This window comes from Schistocerca serialis, chromosome 7, assembly GCF_023864345.2.
Source record: "Schistocerca serialis cubense isolate TAMUIC-IGC-003099 chromosome 7, iqSchSeri2.2, whole genome shotgun sequence".
NCBI classification, from domain to species: domain Eukaryota; kingdom Metazoa; phylum Arthropoda; class Insecta; order Orthoptera; family Acrididae; genus Schistocerca; species Schistocerca serialis.
The window spans coordinates 374,492,001-374,512,356 of NC_064644.1; the positions used below are offsets into that span (position 1 = coordinate 374,492,001).

Consider the following 20,356-nt stretch of genomic DNA (forward strand, 5'->3'; position numbering starts at 1 on the left):
AAGAGCTAAAATTTTATAATGGGTGTGTTTATGAACTAAATTTTTTCTGCTGTCAGTCAAGATTATATTTTTATTTATCTCTTGCATGCCCTTTTTCAAGAAATGATTCCCATTTTCAAGTACATTTTTCACATTTCACACTTTTCATTTGTTTCCAATACGTGAGATGCTACATTGTTCTGTTACCTTTGGTGTAATATTTACACACACAATTTTGTAATTAATGATCAGTCTTTATATAGAGTTAGTGGCAAATTTGGAAAAGCTCTTACTTATTATTTTCCTGTAGTCCACCTACGCCAAAACTGTCACATTTTAAACGTCACTCACATAATTTTCATTGCACAATACATATTGAAAACAGCAAAAGTACAAAAAGAAAACAGTTGCAAAGATATTTTGACACATAGTAGAGACAATGCTACAGGTCATCCATACATTATGATATAATATTCTTTCATGCCAAGAGTACTTATTCTTCTGTAAGTTGAATAACTATTTGTAACAATACTAGAGAAGGAAAGTTGCTACTCACCATATAGCAGAGATGCTGAGTCGCGATAGGCACAACAAAAAGATTCACACAATTATAGCTTTCGGCCATTAAGACCTTTGTCAGCAGTAGACACACACACACACACACACACACACACACACACACACACACACACATGTCTGCAGTCTCAGAGAGCTGAAACCACACTGTGAGCAGCAGCAACAGTGCATGATGGGAGTGGGGACTGGGTGGGGGTAAGGAGGAGGCTGCGGCGGGGAGGGGGAGGGATAGTATGGTGGGTGTGGTGGACAGTGAAGTGTTGCAGTTTAGACGGAGGGCAGGAGAGAAGGTGCGGAGGGGGTAAGTAGTGGAAAAGAGAGAAATAAAAAGAAATTAAAAGACTGGGTGTGGCGGTGAAATGACGGCTGTGTAGTGCTGGAAAGGGAACAGGGAGGGGGCTGGATGGATGAGGACAGTGACTAACGAAGGTTGAGGCCAGGAGGGTTACAGGAACATAGGGTGTATTGCAGGGAAAGTTCCCACCTGTGCAATTCAGAAAAGCTGGTGTTGGTGGGAAGAATCCATATGGCACAGGCTGTGAAGCAGCCATTGAGATGAGAGATATCATGTTTGGCAGCGTGTTCAGCAACAGGATGGTCCACGTGTCTTGTGGCCACAGTTTGTCGGTGGCCATTCATGCGGGCAGACAGCTTGTTGGGTGTCATGCCTACATAGAATGCAGCACAGTGGTTGCAGCTTAGCTTTTAAATCACATGACTGGTTTCACAGGTAGCCCTGCCTTTGATGGGATAGGTGATGTTAGTGACCGAACTGGAGTGGGTGGTGGTAGGAGGATGTATGGGACAGGTCTTGCACCTAAGTCTATTCCAGGGGTATGAGCCATGAGGTAAGGGATTGGGAGCAGGGGTTGTGTAAGGATGGACGAGTATATCGTGTAGGTTCAGTGGATGGCGGAATACCATGGTAGGAGGGGTGGGAAGGATAGTGGGCAGGACATTTCTCATTTCAGGGCATGATGAGAGGTAATCGAAACCCTGGCGAAGAATGTAATTCAGTTGCTCCAGTCCCGGATGGTACTGAGTTATGAGGGGAAAGCTCCTCTGTGGCCGGACTGTGGGACTTTGGGAGGTGGTGGTAGACTGGAAAGATAAGGCACGAGAGATTTGTTTTTGTACAAGGATGGGAGGATAATTACGGTCAGTGAAGGCTTCAGTGAGACCCTCGGTATATTTTGAGAGGGAGTGCTCGTCACTGCAGATGTGATGACCATGGGTGGCTAGGCTGTACGGAAGGGACTTCTTGGTATGGAATGGGTGGCAGCTGTCGAAGTGGAGGTATTGCTGGTGGTTAGTAGGTTTGATATGGATGGAGGTACTGATGTAGCCATCTCTGAGGTGAAGGTCAGCATCTAGGAAGGTGGCTTGTTGGGTTGATTAGGACCAGGTGAAGCAAATGGGGGAGAAGTTGTTGAGGTTCTGGAGGAATGTGAATAAGGTGTCCTCACGTTCAATCCAGATAGCAAAGATGTCATCAGTGAATCTGAACCAGATGAGGGCTTTAGGATTCTGGATTTTTAGAAAGGATTCCTCTAGGTGGCCCATGAATAAGTTAGCAAAACCCAGAATCCTAAAGCCCTCACCTGTTCCCTTTCCAGCACTACACAGCTGTCATTTCACCGACACACCCAGTCTTTTAATTTCTTTTTATTTCTCTCCTTTCCACTACTTACCCCCTTCCCCCTCCGCACCTTCTTTCCTGCCCTCCGTCTAAACTGCAACACTCCACTGTCCGCCACTCCCACCATACTATCCCTCCCCCTCCCTGCCCCAGCCTCCTCCTTACCCCCACTCAGTCCCCACTCCCATTGTGCACTGGTGCACCTATCGGGACTCAGCATCTCCGCTATATGGTGAGTAGCAACTTTCCTTCTCTGATATTGTTACATTCTATCCTGGATTTTTCATTGTTTGAATAACTATTTGTTTTATACAAAGGTACTTCTATTATTATAACTATTTTGTTTGCTTGCTTAAAGATACTGTCGAAGCATGTGAAGAAGCTCAGACATTTTCCGGGTTTTCATTTGATATTTTGTCTTCATGTTTTTGTGATGTGAATAAATCTCCAATTTTTGTAACAGATTTGTTTAACGATCTTTATTTACTTGCTTGAGTAGTTCAACTTTTTGCTTTAGATTTTCAAATGGGAATTGTGTATGTTTGTGGCTATTGTTCAGTAATCTGCTCTGTATAGCTGGCATGGAAACCTGTGTCTATTTGCCCTGGGTAGAACATGGAGTTTTCCTTTCATGTTGTGTATATTGCAGTTCCTGAATATGGGTTATGATACTGATAGGCAAGATCCAACAGACAATGGAACATTTCATCACAGGAGCATTTAGCTTTCCTGGGAATGTTATACCACCTGGCCCAGAAAAACAATAAATGAAAAAGAAATCATTGCATTAATCAACTTAACACACATCTCAGTTAAACAAGATTGACTCTCCAAGGTATCACTCATAGTCATCATCTCTACCAATGAATGCTAACTGATGTTGCACATTTTTTTCTCTGTGTGCCTTATGGAATAGTCATCCCTAAAAATGCAGCCGAGATCAATAAAGTATTAAATCTGCAAAAATAAACAAAGGACATTACATAGAATCAATAGCAGCACTATTGACCTTCGAATACTTATTCTTACATGCTACTACATTAACTACTTAATTTATGGCAATAATAAAAGACATTTTTAAATAACAGTGGCAGACCATACTAAAAAATATAAAAATTGTTTCAGTCTCTATTGATCTATTGTGGACATTTCTGTGCAGATTTTACATTCTTGTCAGTGATATAGGGTAGGGACCTGAAAATGTAGCAGCTATTTTTGGCAAAATAAGTAGCAGTTTTTGTAAATAATTGGACATATAGATTTAAAAGTTTGCCTCATTACATGCCTGAAGTCTAAAATGATCACAAAAGAAAAGAGACATTGATTGGGGATTTAATAATAATAATAATAATTAATAATAATAATAGGAAATAAATAGTATTTGCTTTAGGAAAACTTCAACAGCTTTTTCCAAAATAATCTTTGCTTCTTTTGGTCTTATTTAGACTTTCAGAAAATGTATGTTTTTGTTGAGAAGCAGCAGTATTTTCTCACAGGTGAACAGAGTGCGCCTCTGATTTGACGTGCATCTTGGCATTATCTTTCATTTCCTACACATCTTGATAATTACAAAATCTGTAGAACAATGATTTCAAATCTGTAGCATATCAGCACTAATTACCTTACTGTAGAGCTCTTTCATGGACTATGTGACCCATACTTGACCATACTACAGACAGAACAAACAAAGGTTAGGTTGGTGCATAAGTTTATAGCATTTTTGTTTTGCATGTAGGTATTCTGCTTGCTGTGGTTTTCTTTATCAGTTGTCATTTTTTTATTTGTAGTTCACTGTTGCTATGTTTAAGTTCAAATGTTGTAATTTTGTCATTTAGAGATAATTAGTGGAGCTGAGGGTACTACAAAATTGAGTGCCAAGTGAAGAAATCTAAACATTTTCAACATAAATGGTTTGTTTTAAGGAGGATCACTTTGACATTAATGATTCTCCATGTTCAGGGAGACATTCGAGGTTTGATGAAAATTGTTTAAATGCATTAATCACAATTATCCACATCAGTGTACTCAAGAACTGGCAAATGCCATGGATTGTGATCATTCCACCATTGTGTGACATTTGAGTGCAAAGAGTAGGGTTCAAAAATCAGGTATATGGTTGCTGCTTGCTTGTCATCAATTGGCTCATGAATAATACCAACCATTCCTACCCTGTATCATTACTGATGATGAGAAATGGTGTCTTTATACTAACATAAGACAAAGAAGGGAATAGTTGAGCCCACACAAAGCTGCATCTCCCCATACAAAGACCTGTGCATATCCCAAAAGATAATGTCAGGCATCTTGTGGAACAGCGGTGTTGTAGTGTAGTATGAATTGCTTCCCTGAGGTGTAACCATCACTGCTGACATTTATTGTGAACAACTGAGATGCCTTGCAGATGCAGTCTGAGAACAAGGACCAGGAAGACTGTGTCAAGTGATGCTACTCCATGATAACTACTGCCTATATTCTGCTAGACTGGCAAAAAGCACTCTATAGGAGTGGGGTTGGAAGTCATTCTGCAACCACCTTATTCACCTGATCTTGTACCTTCAGCTTTTCACCTTTTCCACTCTCTGTTGAACAACCGTGTTCTGTGTTTCTGTGAAAGTAGATCTGCCACATGATCATAGGGTGGCTGGACCCTTCTGGTGTCTCAAAATTCATACTTGAGCCACATGATGGATCAGGATTAGTCTCTTCATTCATTTCAAAATAAGGATAGAAAGTAATGAGCTATGCACAATGCAAAGTTAAGCAGAGTGCACAAAGCATTTGTTAATGGCTAATGCGCATATGTTTGCTGAGGTTGCCTGCATCGTAAGTGAAGCAGTTCAGGCTTGACCTTTAGTGATGTGTTATGCAACCATACTTGCAAACATCCTGCACCTAAAACTGCTACGTTAAATTGTCCACAATTTCGCTTGATTCCAGTGTTACCTAACAGACAAATGTAGGCATTCCCTTGTTATACAGTGCTATGTCCCACAGCTGACTGCTATGTTGTCATACACAGTGTGTATGTCAGACACCACTCAGCTACCCAGAGCATAACTTACAAGCTCACTGATATGTTGTTATGTTCATACATAGATCCACTCTTTATTTTGCACATGCATTTATACACACTTTCTCTTTCCACAGTGCGCTTCGCCAGATGTTGTGCAGTTCCATAACCAAAAAATTGTTTATTTTTTTTGGTATTTACTTTCTGATAAAATATTTCCTCAGATTACAAACTGCTATGAAATAGAATTTGTACATATATTCACCCTTTTGCCTTTTGAGGCAGAATTCATATCTATACGTGCATTCATCACAGATGTGAATTTTTTTAGGTCCGTAGGTATAGGGTGAAATTCTTACTTGGCAGCAAAATTTTTAACAACCTTATCACAAGTATTAAGTAAGTTACTTGAAATTTGAAACTGAATTAAATGATGTCTTGGTAGCAACACATTCTGTACATACCATCTGAATATTTGAGCCTGTTGTTGTGGTCTTCAGTCTGAAGACTGATTTGATGAAACTGTGCATGCTAGCCTATCTTGTGCAAGTCTCATTATCTCAGGATAATCATTACAACCTACATACATTTGAATTTGTTTTCTGTATTCATTCCTTAGTCTCCCTCTACAACTCCAAAGTTACTTGCCATATAAACTGAGTTACTAGTGTGGTGAGCAATGGCACTATGTCTCTCTTGGCTATGAAAATGCATTCACTGTGCCGTTTATAGAAGCTTACCTGCATTCCCATTTTGTTAGTCATTATTAGACATACTTCTGGATTAATCCTATTTGAATTTGTATTTATAACCTTGCACTCACGTAACCAGATGTCCTGTTATTCCTGCCGAGGCACTTTGCTAATTCCACTGTATCTAACTTCAGTCTATCCATTTCTCTTTCCAAATTTTCTAGTATATATACCCAGTTAAAGGATTTAACATTCCTGCTCCAGTGCGAGTTTTGTTTTTCCTGATGGCATTCTCTTGCATATGCCCACATGAAGAGCCAAATGGTGGACTATCTCATCTCCAGAATATTTTACCCAAGGGAATACCATCATTTAACCATTCAGTAGGGTTCCATGCCCTTGGGGAAAAGTAACAGCTTCATAGTTCCAGTGTGGCAAAACCTTGCTAACTAACGTTATTTTCAGATTCTTCCTAGCACTTTAGGGGATTGTAGGCATTGTAAATGAGACTACATTCAGTTATCCTACTGTAGTAATCGGTATAATTTTTATGTTTATGAAAAGTAGAGAAGCACAGCTAACTAATATAATGAGAATAGCAGCAGATTGTTCAGTGTAGTGGCTGTTCTACTAGATTTGTAGGACATTAATTTACAGCACTTTTAAGTGATACTAGAGAATCGTAAATGCCCTCAATAATTAATGTGTCAGCACTCATTAATGCTAGTTGGTTGTTAAATTAGTCCATAGAAGCTGTTTATCATCCTTGCATCCCTGTAGAGAGACATACGAGGGCTATTCGGAACGTAAGTTCTGATTGCCCACGAAATGGAAACTGAAGTGTTGGCAGAAGAGCCAACACTGTGTTGCTAGAGGAGGCCGAAATGCACGCGTTTAATTACACGCTGACTGGCGCGAGGTCTGGAACAGTTAAGGGAATTAATAGTAGCAAATAAAGTACGTAGTTGATATAATACTTAACTTTAATCCACAATTGGTGTACATTGCTCTTGACGGTACATGTTATAATCTCAATATCAAATGCTATGGCGCCTTGCTAGGTCGTAGCAAATGACGTAGCTGAAGGCTATGCTAACTATCGTCTCGGCAAATGAGAGCGTAGTTGTCAGTGATCCATCTCTGGCTAAGTCGGCTGTACAACTGGGGCGAGTGCTAGTAAGTCTCTCTAGACCTGCCGTGTGGTGGCGCTCGGTCTGCAATCACTGACAGTGGCGACACGCGGGTCCGGTGTATACTAATGGACCGCGGCCGATTTAAAGGCTACCACCTAGCAAGTGTGGTGTCTGGCGGTGACACCACAGAAACCACTGTGAAAATATGAAGAAGCTTTACACATATGTGTTGGACAGTGTCTGTAGTACACCCGTCGATTGCATCATGTCGCTCTCTCCAGTTCTGTGTGCACAGTGAGCACATAAAGGTTACTAGAAAGTATGGTATCCAATCAAGTATGAGGACCTGGTGAAAAATTGCGCCTAAAGCAATATAGCTCAAATAATAAAACTGTCATGCATTTCCTTCTTCAAGACAATTCTCAGCCGCATTCTGCAGGGACAATGAAGGTGCTCCTGCAGCGTTTTCAATGGGAAATGTTTGATCACACACAGTACATTCCGTAATTGACTCCCTTTGAGTTTCATCTCTGCTCACATGAACCACTGGCTATGAAGACAACATTCTGGCACAGACAATGAGCTGTAGACCAACATAGAGGCAGAAAGCACTGGTGGCTGCCTTTTGTGAGGAGGCTACGGGAAAGCTGGTACAACACTACGACAGGTGTCTAAGTCGAATTGGCGGCTATGTAGATAAGTAGCTGGAAGTTGCAGCTAACTGTTGCAAATAAAAAATTTTTGATTTTCACAGTGGTTTCCATTTTGTGGCCAATCAGAACTTACTTTCTGAATACCCCTTGTCTTTTGACTTGTTCTGCATTTCTGATGTCTCTATGTCTCTGAGGATGAGGTTTACAGATAGTGGTGAGTGAATGGATGGGTGGATTGATTGATTGATGGATGTACGGGCAGATGGATGGATAGTGATGCCCGGTGAAAGTTCACTGGATGAAAGTATGTTCTGGTAAAAAGACTGCCTGTTAACACTGGATTATAAACTGATGTGTAGTAATTATAGTATCAACTTCAAGAAATTTAAAGCTCTTTTGCTTGTATAGGTGCATTTGGTTGAGCAATGTGCATGTACATGACAGTTAGTACCATTACTATTACGTACTGCATTATTTTGTAAGTTTATTTGTTGTAAGTGTCTGATAAGTACATATAGGGCAAACCAGAATTTCACCAACAAACTTTCAGAGGTGATAGTATGGACCAAAACAAGAAAAAAATTCCCAGTAAATGTGGGCTCTAAATTGCATACCTTAAGAGTTGAGAGCATGTTTTCAGTAGAAGAGGTATGTTTCATGCCAGTGAAGATGAACAAATGCTGACAGTTCTTCAGGAATGCACTTTAGAGTCCATGTTTAGTGGATATTTTTTGTTGTTTTGGTCCATACTACCACCTCTCAAAATAAGGGAAGCAAAGAGCTTTCAGTAGAAGAGATATGTCTCACAGTAATGAAGATGAAGAGATGCTCATGTCTGTTAATGTATGCATTTCAGAGATTGTGTTTACTCGACCTATTTTCTTGTTTTGGTCCCTACCCCTCTAAAAGTCTGTTGCTGGAATTCTGGTTCATCCTGTATATTATTTCACAATTTTAGACTAGTGATGAAACATTTATAGCTGAATTACTTGTGAGTTGCAGATAAGTATGTATATAATTTCCACAATTTCAGGCCAAGGATGAAACAGTTGTAGCTGGTATGGTGGATGGTTTGATATCAATATCTAGACGGGAAGATGAAATTCAACCATCCAGACAAGAAAGACGCAAAGTCTCATATCGTTATGCTCCAGATAACTACCAGCCAGCTTCTGTGGATGTTGTTGTACCTGAAAAGAAACTTGTGCAGATGTCGAACCATGATGTACATTTAAGAAAATTCCAATACTCAAAGGCACTGGACTGCGTTCTTAAACCATACGTTGTCAACAAGACTCCTCATGTAACAGTGAGTGTGCTTCTGGAGTTAATGAGGTAATGTACTACCTTTGATATATTTTATGTTTGTGGAAGGATGGATGGATGGATGAATGGAGAGAGAGACAGATAGAGTCAGAGGGTTGCAACTTCAGTCCACTCCACAGAAACACTAAAAAGTAAATAATGACATTGCTAACTCCTAGAACAACAATATTCATTGTGGAGAATAGAGGAATGTTTGGAGGGGGTTGGGGTGGAGGGGAGAGGAGACATTCACTCAGGACCTAGGAAAAGAGACATTGAAGTTCTCTGAGAAGAAATGTATAATTAAGGAAGAAAGTAACGATCTGAATATCAAAGATGGCAGATCTAATGGGTATGAGTGTATCAAACCATTAATTTAACCCTTTTAGACCCACTAGCTACAACTGTATACATTAAATTTTACTCTCTTTTAGTTGCAACAGAAATATTTTCCCCCCATTGGAAACCTCATGTACACATTTATGAATGTTCAAACATTTTACATGTTCAAGTGCTGCCACCTGTTGGGCATTAGAAAAATATCAAGTCGCTGTAACAGTGCACAGAGCTTGTGATCCCCAGAATACACGGAAGTGGCTGGTTAGTTATATTCCGCTGTATAAATGAATATTATTAATATTGTTATATTGCATTACACACTGAAGCACCAAAGAAACTTGTATAGGCATGCATATTCAAATACAGAGGTATGTAAACAGGCAGAATATGGCACTGAGATCGGCAATGCCTGTCTAAGACAAGTGTCTGGTGCAGTTGATAGATCGGTTACTGCTGCTACAATGGCAAGTTATTAACATTTAAGTGAGATTGAACGTGGTGTTATCGTCGCGGCATGAGCGGTGACACACAACATCTCCGAGGGGATTTTCGTGTACGACCATTCCATGAGTGTACCGTGAATATCAGGAATCCGGTAAAACATCAAATCTCTGACATCACTGTGACTGGAAAAAGATCCTGTAAGAATGGGATCAATGACAATTGAAGAGAATTGTTCAATGTGACAAAAGTACAACCCTTCCCCAAATTGCTGCAGATTTCAGTGCTTGGCCATAAACAAGTGCCAGCATGCAAACCATTCAACAAAACATAATCAGTATGGGTGTTTGGTGCTGAAGGCCTACTAGTATACCCTTGGTGACTGCACGACACAAAGCTTTACATCTCACTTGGGTTCAACAACACCGACATTGGACTGTTGATGACTGGAAACATGTTCCCTAGTCAGACAAGTCTCATTTCAAATTATATCGAATGGATGGATGGGAATGGGAATGGGCATGGGTATGGAGACAACCTCATGAATCCAGGGACCCTGCATGTCAGCAGGGGACTGTTCAAGCTGGTGGAGGCTCTATAATGGTGCAGTTGGAGTGATATGGTACCCCTGGTACATCTAGATATGATTCTGAAAGGTGATACATACATTGGCATCCCGTCTGATCACCTGCATCCATTAATGTCCATTGTGCATTATGATGGACTTGGGTGATTCCAGTAGCACAGTGCGACATCCCACATATCCAGAATTGCTACAGAGTGGCTCCAGGAACACTTTTCCGAGTTTAAACATTTCTGCTGGCCACCAAACTCCGTAGACATGAACATTCTTGTGTATATCTGGGATGTCTTGCAACATGCTATTCAGAAGGATCTCCACCCCCTTGTACTTTTATGGATTTATGGACAGCCCTGCAGGATTGATGATGCCAGTTCCCTCCAGCACTTCTTCAGACCTAAGTTGAGTCCATGCCACGTCATGCTGCGGCACTTCTTCGTGCTCACGGGGGCCCTACACGTCATTGGGCAGGTGTGCTAGTATTTTGGCTCTTCAGTGTAATTATTGAATGGCGAGTTTGTTTGTCACAACAGTGAATATTTCAGAATGGTTTATTTTAGACCATACAAAGAAGCCAAGTTTACAAAGTGTGTTTTGGTTACATGTTTTTGAATAATCTTGCATCTAACATCATTAAAAAGATCACCTAAGAGCATTACAGCATAAAGAAAAATTTTCCTCCCTCCAGAAAAAAACTGGGTCTGGAATTGTTAAACAAAGGGAAACTCTAGGTAGGAATATCAACAATGTAGGGAAAAGAAAGATTACAACTTACTGTAAAGATGACACATTAAATTGCTGACAGGCACAACTAAAAGACACTTACATATTAGCTTTCAGCTATAGCCTTTGTCAGAAAAGGAAACACGCATACATCCATTCACACTGCTCATACACATGCGACCACCATCTCTGGCAGCTTGACCAGAATGTAACAGTCATGTAGAACGGAAGCAGCAATCTGGAGGGGATGGGGAAGGGGAAGGAGTAACAGTGTGTGGGTCGGGGGAGAGAAGATTGCTGTCTGGCGGAGTGAGCAGGGACTAAACTGCCAACAGGCACAACGTCAGGAGGTTGTGGGGCAGGAAAGTTGGGGGAGCGGGGCAATTGGGGGGGGGGGGGGGGGCAGGGAGTGAAAAAGGAAGGGAGCAGGGAAAGATGGGCAGGTGCGTTGGCAGAGGGTGGCACACAAAGATATTGAGAAACATGATAGGACAGATGGGATGGAAACTATTAGTTGGTGAGTGTGGGGACAGTATGTCATTGAAAGTTGAGGGCAGGATAGTTTCTGGAGCAGAGAATGCTTTTTGTGGTAAGGATAACCCCACCTCTGCAGTTCATAAAAGCTAGTGGTGGAGGGAAGAATCCAGGTGGCTCGGGTAGTGAAGCAGTCATTGAAATTAAGCATGTTATGTTCAGCTGAATGTTATGCACCGGTTGGTCTACTTTGCTCTTGGCCATAGTTTTGTGGCGGCTGTTCATCCTAGTAGTCATACCAATATTAAAAGCTGTGCTGTGGTTGCGGCAGAGGTGATATATAACATCCTACTTTCACAGGTGGCCTGGCCTCTGATGGGGTAGGATAAGCCTGTGACAGGACTGAAATAGGAAGTACTATTCACTAGCATTAACAGCCACCATCAAACTTTGACCAAGAGCAAAGTAGACCACCCTGTGGCACAAAATGCAGCTGAACATAATGTGCTGGATTTCAATGGCTGTCATTGTGCTGGAGTCATCTGGATCTTTCCATTCACCACTAGCTTTTCTCAACTATGCAGGTGGAAGTTATCTTCACAACACATTCTCCGTTCCCAAAATTATTCCCACATCAGCCTTTGGTAACATGTTGGCCCTGCAGTCTCCACCCAACAGTGTTCACCCTACCCGTCCTGTCACCTCTTCCATATTCATGTCTCCCATATCTCTTTGTGTGCTGCCCTCTACCCCCTCCCTCCACACATGTGTGTCCCACAGCCTCCTGATGGTTAACTTGATGACAGTCTAGCCCCTGCTCAATCTTCAAGACCCTTCCCCTTCCCCATGTGCTCCAGATTGCTGCTTCTATTCTATGTGACAACTGCATTCCAGTCCAAGCTGATAGAATTGGTGGTCATGAATGCGTGAGGTATGCTTGCTTGTGTGACTGAATGTGTGAGTTCCCTTTTCATATGAAGGCTGTGGTTGGAAGCTAATGAGTGAAGTTTCTTTTAGTTGTTCCTGTCTACAATTTAATGTGTTGTCTTTACAGTAAGTAGCAAGCCATTAATTTAATAAGTCATGATGTAAAAGTACTAACGTATATTACGCGTGTAAGAAAGGATCAGTACTGTTAGAAGCCTGCTTGGGGGAAGATTCACTTGGGTTTCAGATAACTGTGGGCAAACATAGTGCATTACTGATGCTACAATGTATGTTACAAGACAGGTTGAAGGAAAACAAACCCTCCCTTTATGGTATTTGTAGATTTTGAAAACACTTAAGTGTTGACTAAAATAAGTGCTTTGAAGTTCTGATGTTAGCAGGCATAAAATACAGAGAGTAATAAGTTAGGTTCAACTTTCTGAGATTCGAAGGATGTGAAAGGGAAGCAGCAATTGTTAGGTTCAACTTTCTGAGATTCGAAGGATGTGAAAGGGAAGCAGCAATTGAAAAGTGTGTGTGGCAGGTTTGTAGCCTAGACTGGATGTTATTCAGTCTGTACATAGAGCGAACAGTAAAAGAAACCTATGAGATATTTGGTAAAGGAATTCAACTTCAGGAAGCAGGAATAAAAACTGCTTTGGTTTGCTGATGACACTGTCTTCTGGTCAGAGGAATCAAAGGACAAGAAAAATCACTTGAACAGAAAGTTTAATTTGTTGAAAAGAAGTCATAAGATGAACATAAACAAAAGAATCTGTTATGACTTCAAGTTGAACAAATATATTTCAAGGAAGACGCAATACATGAAAGTCACAGATCAAGTAAACAGAGTAAGACGTGTGTACACTTTAACAGTCAAATCATAACTGAGTCCAAGTCTAGCAGCCGCTGGCTGGCTGGCCGCTTAGGTGGCGCTGCTGCTGCATGGCTGGCAGACAGTGCCGCATGTAGAGGACGCGTGTAACTGCGCGGCGGCACTTTGAAAGATCGGTGAGACACAACAGAATCTCTGCTGGAGAAGAGAGATATTGTAATTTGAAAGAGATTCGTCACCAGTTGCACTTTTATTTTATACATGACTGGTTTCAGCCCCAAAGGTCATCAAGTGTGGCTATCTCAAGTATCGTGAATATGTTCACGCACATCACGCACTCACTTGCGTGGAGTGTAGCCTTAGATGAAAGTGAAGTGTGAACAGCAAACAGCACAAAAAGAAGAGAATGTTAACTCCTGAAATGTAGTGCCACAGAAGAATGCTGGGGTTTAGATGGGTAGAATGAGTAATTAACTAGATGGTACTGAATCAGAATTGGGGGGGGGGGGGGGGGGAGGAGGAGGAATGAATATGTGCCACAACTTGCCTAAAAGAAGGGATTATTTGATAGTGCACATCAATCAATAAAATATCCAGCCGCATCAGTTGTAGAAAGTTTAAATAAATAAACTTGACCTACATTTTGATACTACTGTATGTCCTGCAGAAGCACATGATGTTACCTAAAAATTGAGGCAAAACAGACAGTAATATCTAATTACAAATTATGATGTAAAACAATTAAAATTCCCAATATTAATTACGGTCACTGTACGTGTACTGAGCTTGTTAGCACATGATTTTTGTAACACGTTTTGATTAATGTTACCAAGTTAGTAATAGTTTCATTTTCCAGTTGAGAAATTTAATTATTTTATAATGGGTTGCTATAAGTGAGTGTTTGTCTTAACACAATTTTTTGGTAACATCATGTATTTCTGGAGAACATACTCACAGTAGTATCGAGCACATTCAAGATTGTGAAATTCCTACCTTCCCAAATATCCAAGGCTGTAACAAATTATAAAAACATCAGAAGAAAAATACTTAACATAGGTATGGCTATCCGATTCAGTAGATGTGAAGAAATGGAGCTGCTACTGAACTGCATTAAAATCTTTCATTGGCATTAAACAGTGTATGAGAAAACCATTCAAAAGATGAGATCAACAAATAATATCAGATAGAATACATGTGCTGTACAGAAAGAAGGACAATATGACTGAAGAGACATATCATTTATTTTTAGAAGTAACTAAAGTTTTTATGTGAATTTTAATTTTCAAATAGACATGCTATGGGTCTTCATTAATGAATAGCTAAGTGATTGCAAAGACAAAATTTGTGAAAGACATGAGAGGAAGCTAGCAAAATTTGAAAATATATTCCCTACAGTACAATATCCTAATTTCAATATTTTTCAACAATCTGGCCACATATTCTTCAACAGAGTGTTTAATGAAGTCTGAATAAATTTTACAGAAGAGGAAAATACTCCTTTGAGGAAAGGGCTTAAGTATGATGCAATGTCTAATATTAAATATTCATTTATAGTAGAAAATTTAATTGTAGACTTTAAAATAGCTTTAGCTAATACAAGAATGTGAAGTTCCAAAAGTGGTCAGAGTATCTCATGAAATTTATAACTCACAAAATAAAGATCTACAGGTGATTAAAAATCTTGATAAAACTTAGACAAGGGGAGGCTCTTTGTAACAAAATCAGATAAAGGAAATACAGTGGTTATCCTCAGTGAGAATGAATATGTAGCCCAACCAAAGAATTCTTGGAGGAGAATAATGTGTCTGAATGAGAGGAAGTTCCGATTATAAATATGCAGAAAGAAATTAGGATTTTTGAATTGAGGAAGCATTTGATAAAGACTATTTAAAAAAAAAGGAATTTATTAACATAAACCCAAAGTCTCCAAAGGTACAATCCTGGTTTAAAGTGCATAAAATAGGGTGGCCAATTCATTTTATAGATAACAGTATAAATGGCGGATACCATGATTTAGCAAAATTTTACACACTCAGGTTGAAAAATCACATGTTTTTCAGAATAATGTTTCAGTAAATATCAGTCACAGATAGGTTGACATTATGAACCTTTACACCAATGTGACAGTTCATATCAGTTTAGAAAGAGTGGAATAAAACCTGAAGGCTAATAAAAAAGAAGTAACAGATGAATAGATTACAGGATTAATACAGCTGCTGAAAGTGGTAGTAAAACATAATTATTTTGTCTTTAGTGGAAACCTTTTTCAACAATCAGATGACTTCACAACAGGTAACCCATTAGCCAGCATTCTGGCCTGTATTTTTATAAACGTGTTAGAAGAATTTTTTTTTTTTAAAGTCAGGCACAAACCAAATTAGGTGATCAATTTTGATTGCAGTATGTTGATGACATCTTGAACGTGTTTACTGAGACAAAAGATGAAACTGACCTACTTTTTAAAACATTTAATAGTCTTCATGAAAAAATTACATTTACTAGTGAGTTACAGAATGAAAATTATGAATTAATTTTTTTAGATTTCAATCCTGTGATTATAAGTGCCAGAATAACTTTCAATATTTTTCACAAAACCCTAGTACAGATCATATTATACCACGTGACTCAACAAACCCTGAGTCTCGCTAGATGGCTTTTTTCACTCATCCATAAATCCTGCAATAGTAACACCTTTAAATACAGAAAAAATAGTGAAGGAGATGTTGTAGCCTATAATAATGGATACACACCATCTATAGTAGACAGTAGTTGCATCTGTAGTAGACAATTTTTAGGAGAAAACAAGATATAGAGGTACCACCTTAAGTGACTGTAAAAATGAGAAAAGTGAAAATGAATGGTACATTTTGCTACCTTTTGTAGGCAATATGCAGTATCTTATAGGATTAGACCACAGGTGGTTAAAAATATAACTGCAAATTAACTTTCTCTGCTGACAGTAGCCTCTTAATTCATAGTATTAAGGCAGCAAATTAACCTTTATGCAGTTGGGATGTCTATAAGGTGGCCTGATAGATGTCCAGTATTTTATATCAGACAAACTGCAGGGACATTTAAAATAAGATATGAAGAACATCTTTTAGGTGAAAAAGGCACTAATCTGCATAATTCTACATTCACAGAACACTTACTATTGTTGGGTGATAATCCAGAAATAGTCGAATAAATTGAGATCTAGCATAAAGAAGATTAGATATATTAGAAAGAATTAGAGATTTTTAGGTACAATATAAGAATAGAGGATCACCTTTTAAATAATAGTTACACTTGTGAAATAGAGACTTCTTTGATGGTTTCAAACTGTTTCTTGTGTGTGTGTAAATATTTTGCCGCATTACCTTGTTGTCAACATCACTTCCTCTTTGAAAGCATTGTTTTCAGTTCTTCATGAGAGAAACCTGTAATTTATTACTGAGACTTTTTATACCAATATTGTGCGAAAAATATAGTTATTTTATTTAAGTCTATTTGGTACTTTTTTATTTTTCATATGTTGCCAAGTAAGTAATGGTTTCATTGTCCAGTTGGGGATTTTAATTATTTTACTTTATAATTGGTAGCTAGAAATTATTGTTTGTGTTGCAACAATTTTTAAGTAACTTCATGTACTTCTGAAGAAGATATTCATTGTAATATCAAAACCTAGGTCAAATTTAAATGAATAGACTTCCTGCAGCTGATAGGCTGGTTACTTCATTAGCTGCAGTTTAGTCACAGTTGATGTTAACAGTGATGTTCAAGATTGTGATAAGAGCATATTATGAGGCATCCAGGAATTGTCGGTTTGGCATTGGAGGGAAGTGTAGGGGCTAAAATGCTAGAGAGAGACTAAAGGGCAAATGCAGTAAGCAAATTCAAATGGTGATAGGTTGTAGTAGACACTTGGAGGTGTTGGAGATGAGGAGTCTTGTGCAGAATTGGTTAGTGTGGGGAACTTCATCAAACTAGTCTTCAGACCGAAGATGATGACCACAATAATAATAATAATAATAATAATAACAATAATAATAATAATATGTTTACTTTTCTTAAGTGATACTATAAAAGAGTCTATACTGGAAGATGGATGTCAGTTGTGGCAAGATATTAGACAATTGTTGGTGTAATGCTGATACTAACACCCTATTATAATCCATTTACTTGCTAAGTAATGCATGCACATGACCAAGCCTTTTGTAAGGGACTAAAGGAAAACATTTAGGCAGCAGAAGAAACAGGCAGATATTACAGTAAATGTGATTCAAGATCTCCGTGAATGTGATACATGTATGTGATCACTTGAAGATCTTTCTTAGTCATCATTGATAGATAGGGCTGCAAGAATGTGCTGCCTCCAGGGGCTCAGCATTCATTTGCTGGGTACGGGCTTGGTGACCCCGGGGTTCCTGAACTGGTAAGCGCCGCCAGTCCCCTGTCATCGTAAGCTCTGGGCGTACTTCAGCGACCACCGTGTGGCGCGGCGGTGGAATGTTGTGTGTCTCAGGGAATGAGGATCTCATCTTGACCACCCGGATCGCGAGGATGGAATAAACCTCTATAAACAACCCCTCAATCTCAAGGTGTGCTGCGTGCTAATGAGATGCATGGCTGTTGAGGTGGAACAGTTGTTAGTGGGCAACCTCTGGGGAACCTGCCGCACCTCAGTTGTATAAGGCTTACCTAGGTATGCGGGGCTCTGTCTAGGTGGACTTCTAGTTCCCTAGCTGCTCGTGGGACCGAGATAGAACCCTCAAACTTTTATTCTTCTCCTCCCAGCAGAAAGGGTGGGCCGCTGGTAGGTTCTAACACCCAATCCAACAAGAGGGCTCATGTAGCCAGTCCTCCTGATTCAGTTACTGGTAACAGAATGCAAACTGCTTCGCAGAATGTGTTTCTTATAATTAAAAGAAAAGAGGGGGGAGTTTCGATAAAGTTTCACCATTTTATGTACAGAAAGGCTTAGAAGGCATTCCTGGCACCTTAAAATCTGTAAAGCGCTTGCGAAATTGAACCTTGTTGGTTGAAACATCTAGCTTCCAACAAGTCAAGAACCTTTAGAAGGCACAATTCCTTGGGTAGTTTGCGATAGAGACTGAATTTCACAACACCTTGAACTACAGCAAAGGTGTTGTGACTTGCAGGGATCTCGTTGACGTTCCCCAAGACGAAGTGAAGGCTGAATGGTCCCGGGAAGGAATTGTCGACGTGCAACACGTTATGAAACAGATGGATGGTGCTCTTGTGAAGTCCGACTTGTTTATTCTTACTTTTAACAGCACCAAATTGCCAGAGCATGTGAAGGTAGGTTTCCTACGTCTCAGTGTACGGCCTTATTACCCCACCTTGCGGGAAATGTGGTAATGCCGCCCATGAGGGAGTTGGTTGCTCCTCTCCTCCCAATTGTGTCAACTGCTCTGGGGATCTCCCTGTGTGGAGTAGGGAATGCAGAGTTTTCCTTGAGGAATGGAAGATCCAGGAACTTAAAACCACAAAACGCATCCCGTATGGTGAGGCGAAGAAAATATACAAGTCCATGCAACTGACCAAGTTTGCTGCCTCCTTTTCTTCTGTTCTGAAACAGCTAGTCTTGAAAACTGATGCTGCTACACAAACGGAGGTTGGTATTGTCAGCACTAGCACCTGCGTTTATCAATGTACGTGTGCTGCTGCAGTTCCCGTGAAGCGTGCGCCCCCCCCCCCCCCCCCCTCCCCCCGGCCTTCTGACCAGGCCATGGTAGCTGACATCATGTACCTTCCTGCCCCTCCCCAGGTCAAGCCTTGTGCACTGCCCAGCGCTGCTACACCCCCTACCACTTCTGAGGTTTTGGCTCCAATCTCCAATGCCACCTCAGACCAAAAAATCAAAGCCAAAGGTAAAGACTCGTGCGCTGGAGGAGACTGAGGGTATGCAGTCTGCTGGTGTTGATGTCATTCTCTCTGACGTCTGTCTCCACTCCTCCTCAGAAGCGATGGAGGTTGATGTCAGACTGGGGCCATCGTCTCGCCCCAAAACTGAGCCTCCACCTGTTGTGGGCTCTCCTCCCCGACAGAAAGTGAGGATGAAGGTCACCCTGATAGATGGCTCCCATTAGACAGTGGAACATGAATGGATTCCGGACACATGTGGAGGAACTGAAACTCTTAGCACAGCAACACCCTTTGTGCTTGTGTTTACAGGAAACAAATTTAAAACCATCTGATGCTCCTGTACTATATCGCAAGGATGACCTGACTGGGGAAAGGGCCAATGGCGGAGTTGCCGTGTTTGTCAATAATGGCCACCACTCCTCTGCTCTCCCCCTGGATACTGACCTGCAAGCAGTTGCAGTTGAAATTCATTCACGTCAGAGGCTTACCCTGTGCTCCCTTTATTTACCTCCTCTGGATGCAGTGAACTTAGAGGCTCTCACAGATCTTATCGAACAACTCCCGTGCCCATTTCTCCTCCAGGGCGACTTCAATGCCCATCATGCCCTGTGCGGCTCAACTTCTCTTTGCGCTCGAGGTCGAGTTTTGGAGAGCTTCCTGACATCTCAAGTGTTGTGCATCCTTAACACTGGTACTCCGATCCATTTCTCTGCTGCTACTGGGTCATTCTCAGCCATTGGCGTATCTTTCTGCTCTTCAACCCTCACCAACTCTGTTCACTGGGAGGTCATTGACAACCTTCATTCCAGCGATCACTTCCCCATCTGCATTCATCTCCTGGATGGTGTATTGCTGGAGCAGAGGTCACCATTGTGGATGATTGGCAGGGCTAACTGGTCACTGTTCAGTCGGTTGGCTGTCTTTGAACGCCGCAACAGCGTACAGGAATGGGTGGATCACATCACATTTGTGATCCATCATGCTGCTGACCTGTCCATACCAAAGTCTTTTGGCCCTCTTAAGCGGTGCCTTGTACCTTGGTGGACAGAAGAGTGCCATTCAGCCATCCGGGACAAGCGTGCGGCTCTTCGCCGATTTAAATGCCGCCCAATAGCAGTCAATCTTACCGCCTTTCAAATCGTGGGAGCCAGGGATGCCATGTCATTAAAGAGAGCAAAAAAA

General features: G+C 40.7%; 1 protein-coding gene across 1 annotated transcript in view; it reads left to right on the plus strand.

Moving 5' to 3' along the window:
- Nucleotides 1–20,356, plus strand: part of LOC126412758 (U3 small nucleolar RNA-associated protein 15 homolog) — a 42,378-nt gene that overhangs the window by 9,190 nt on the left and 12,832 nt on the right. The window contains exon 7 of the mRNA XM_050082509.1: nucleotides 8,716–9,017. Within this exon, the coding sequence (XP_049938466.1) occupies nucleotides 8,716–9,017 (302 nt within the window). The remainder of the gene's footprint in view (nucleotides 1–8,715; nucleotides 9,018–20,356) is intronic.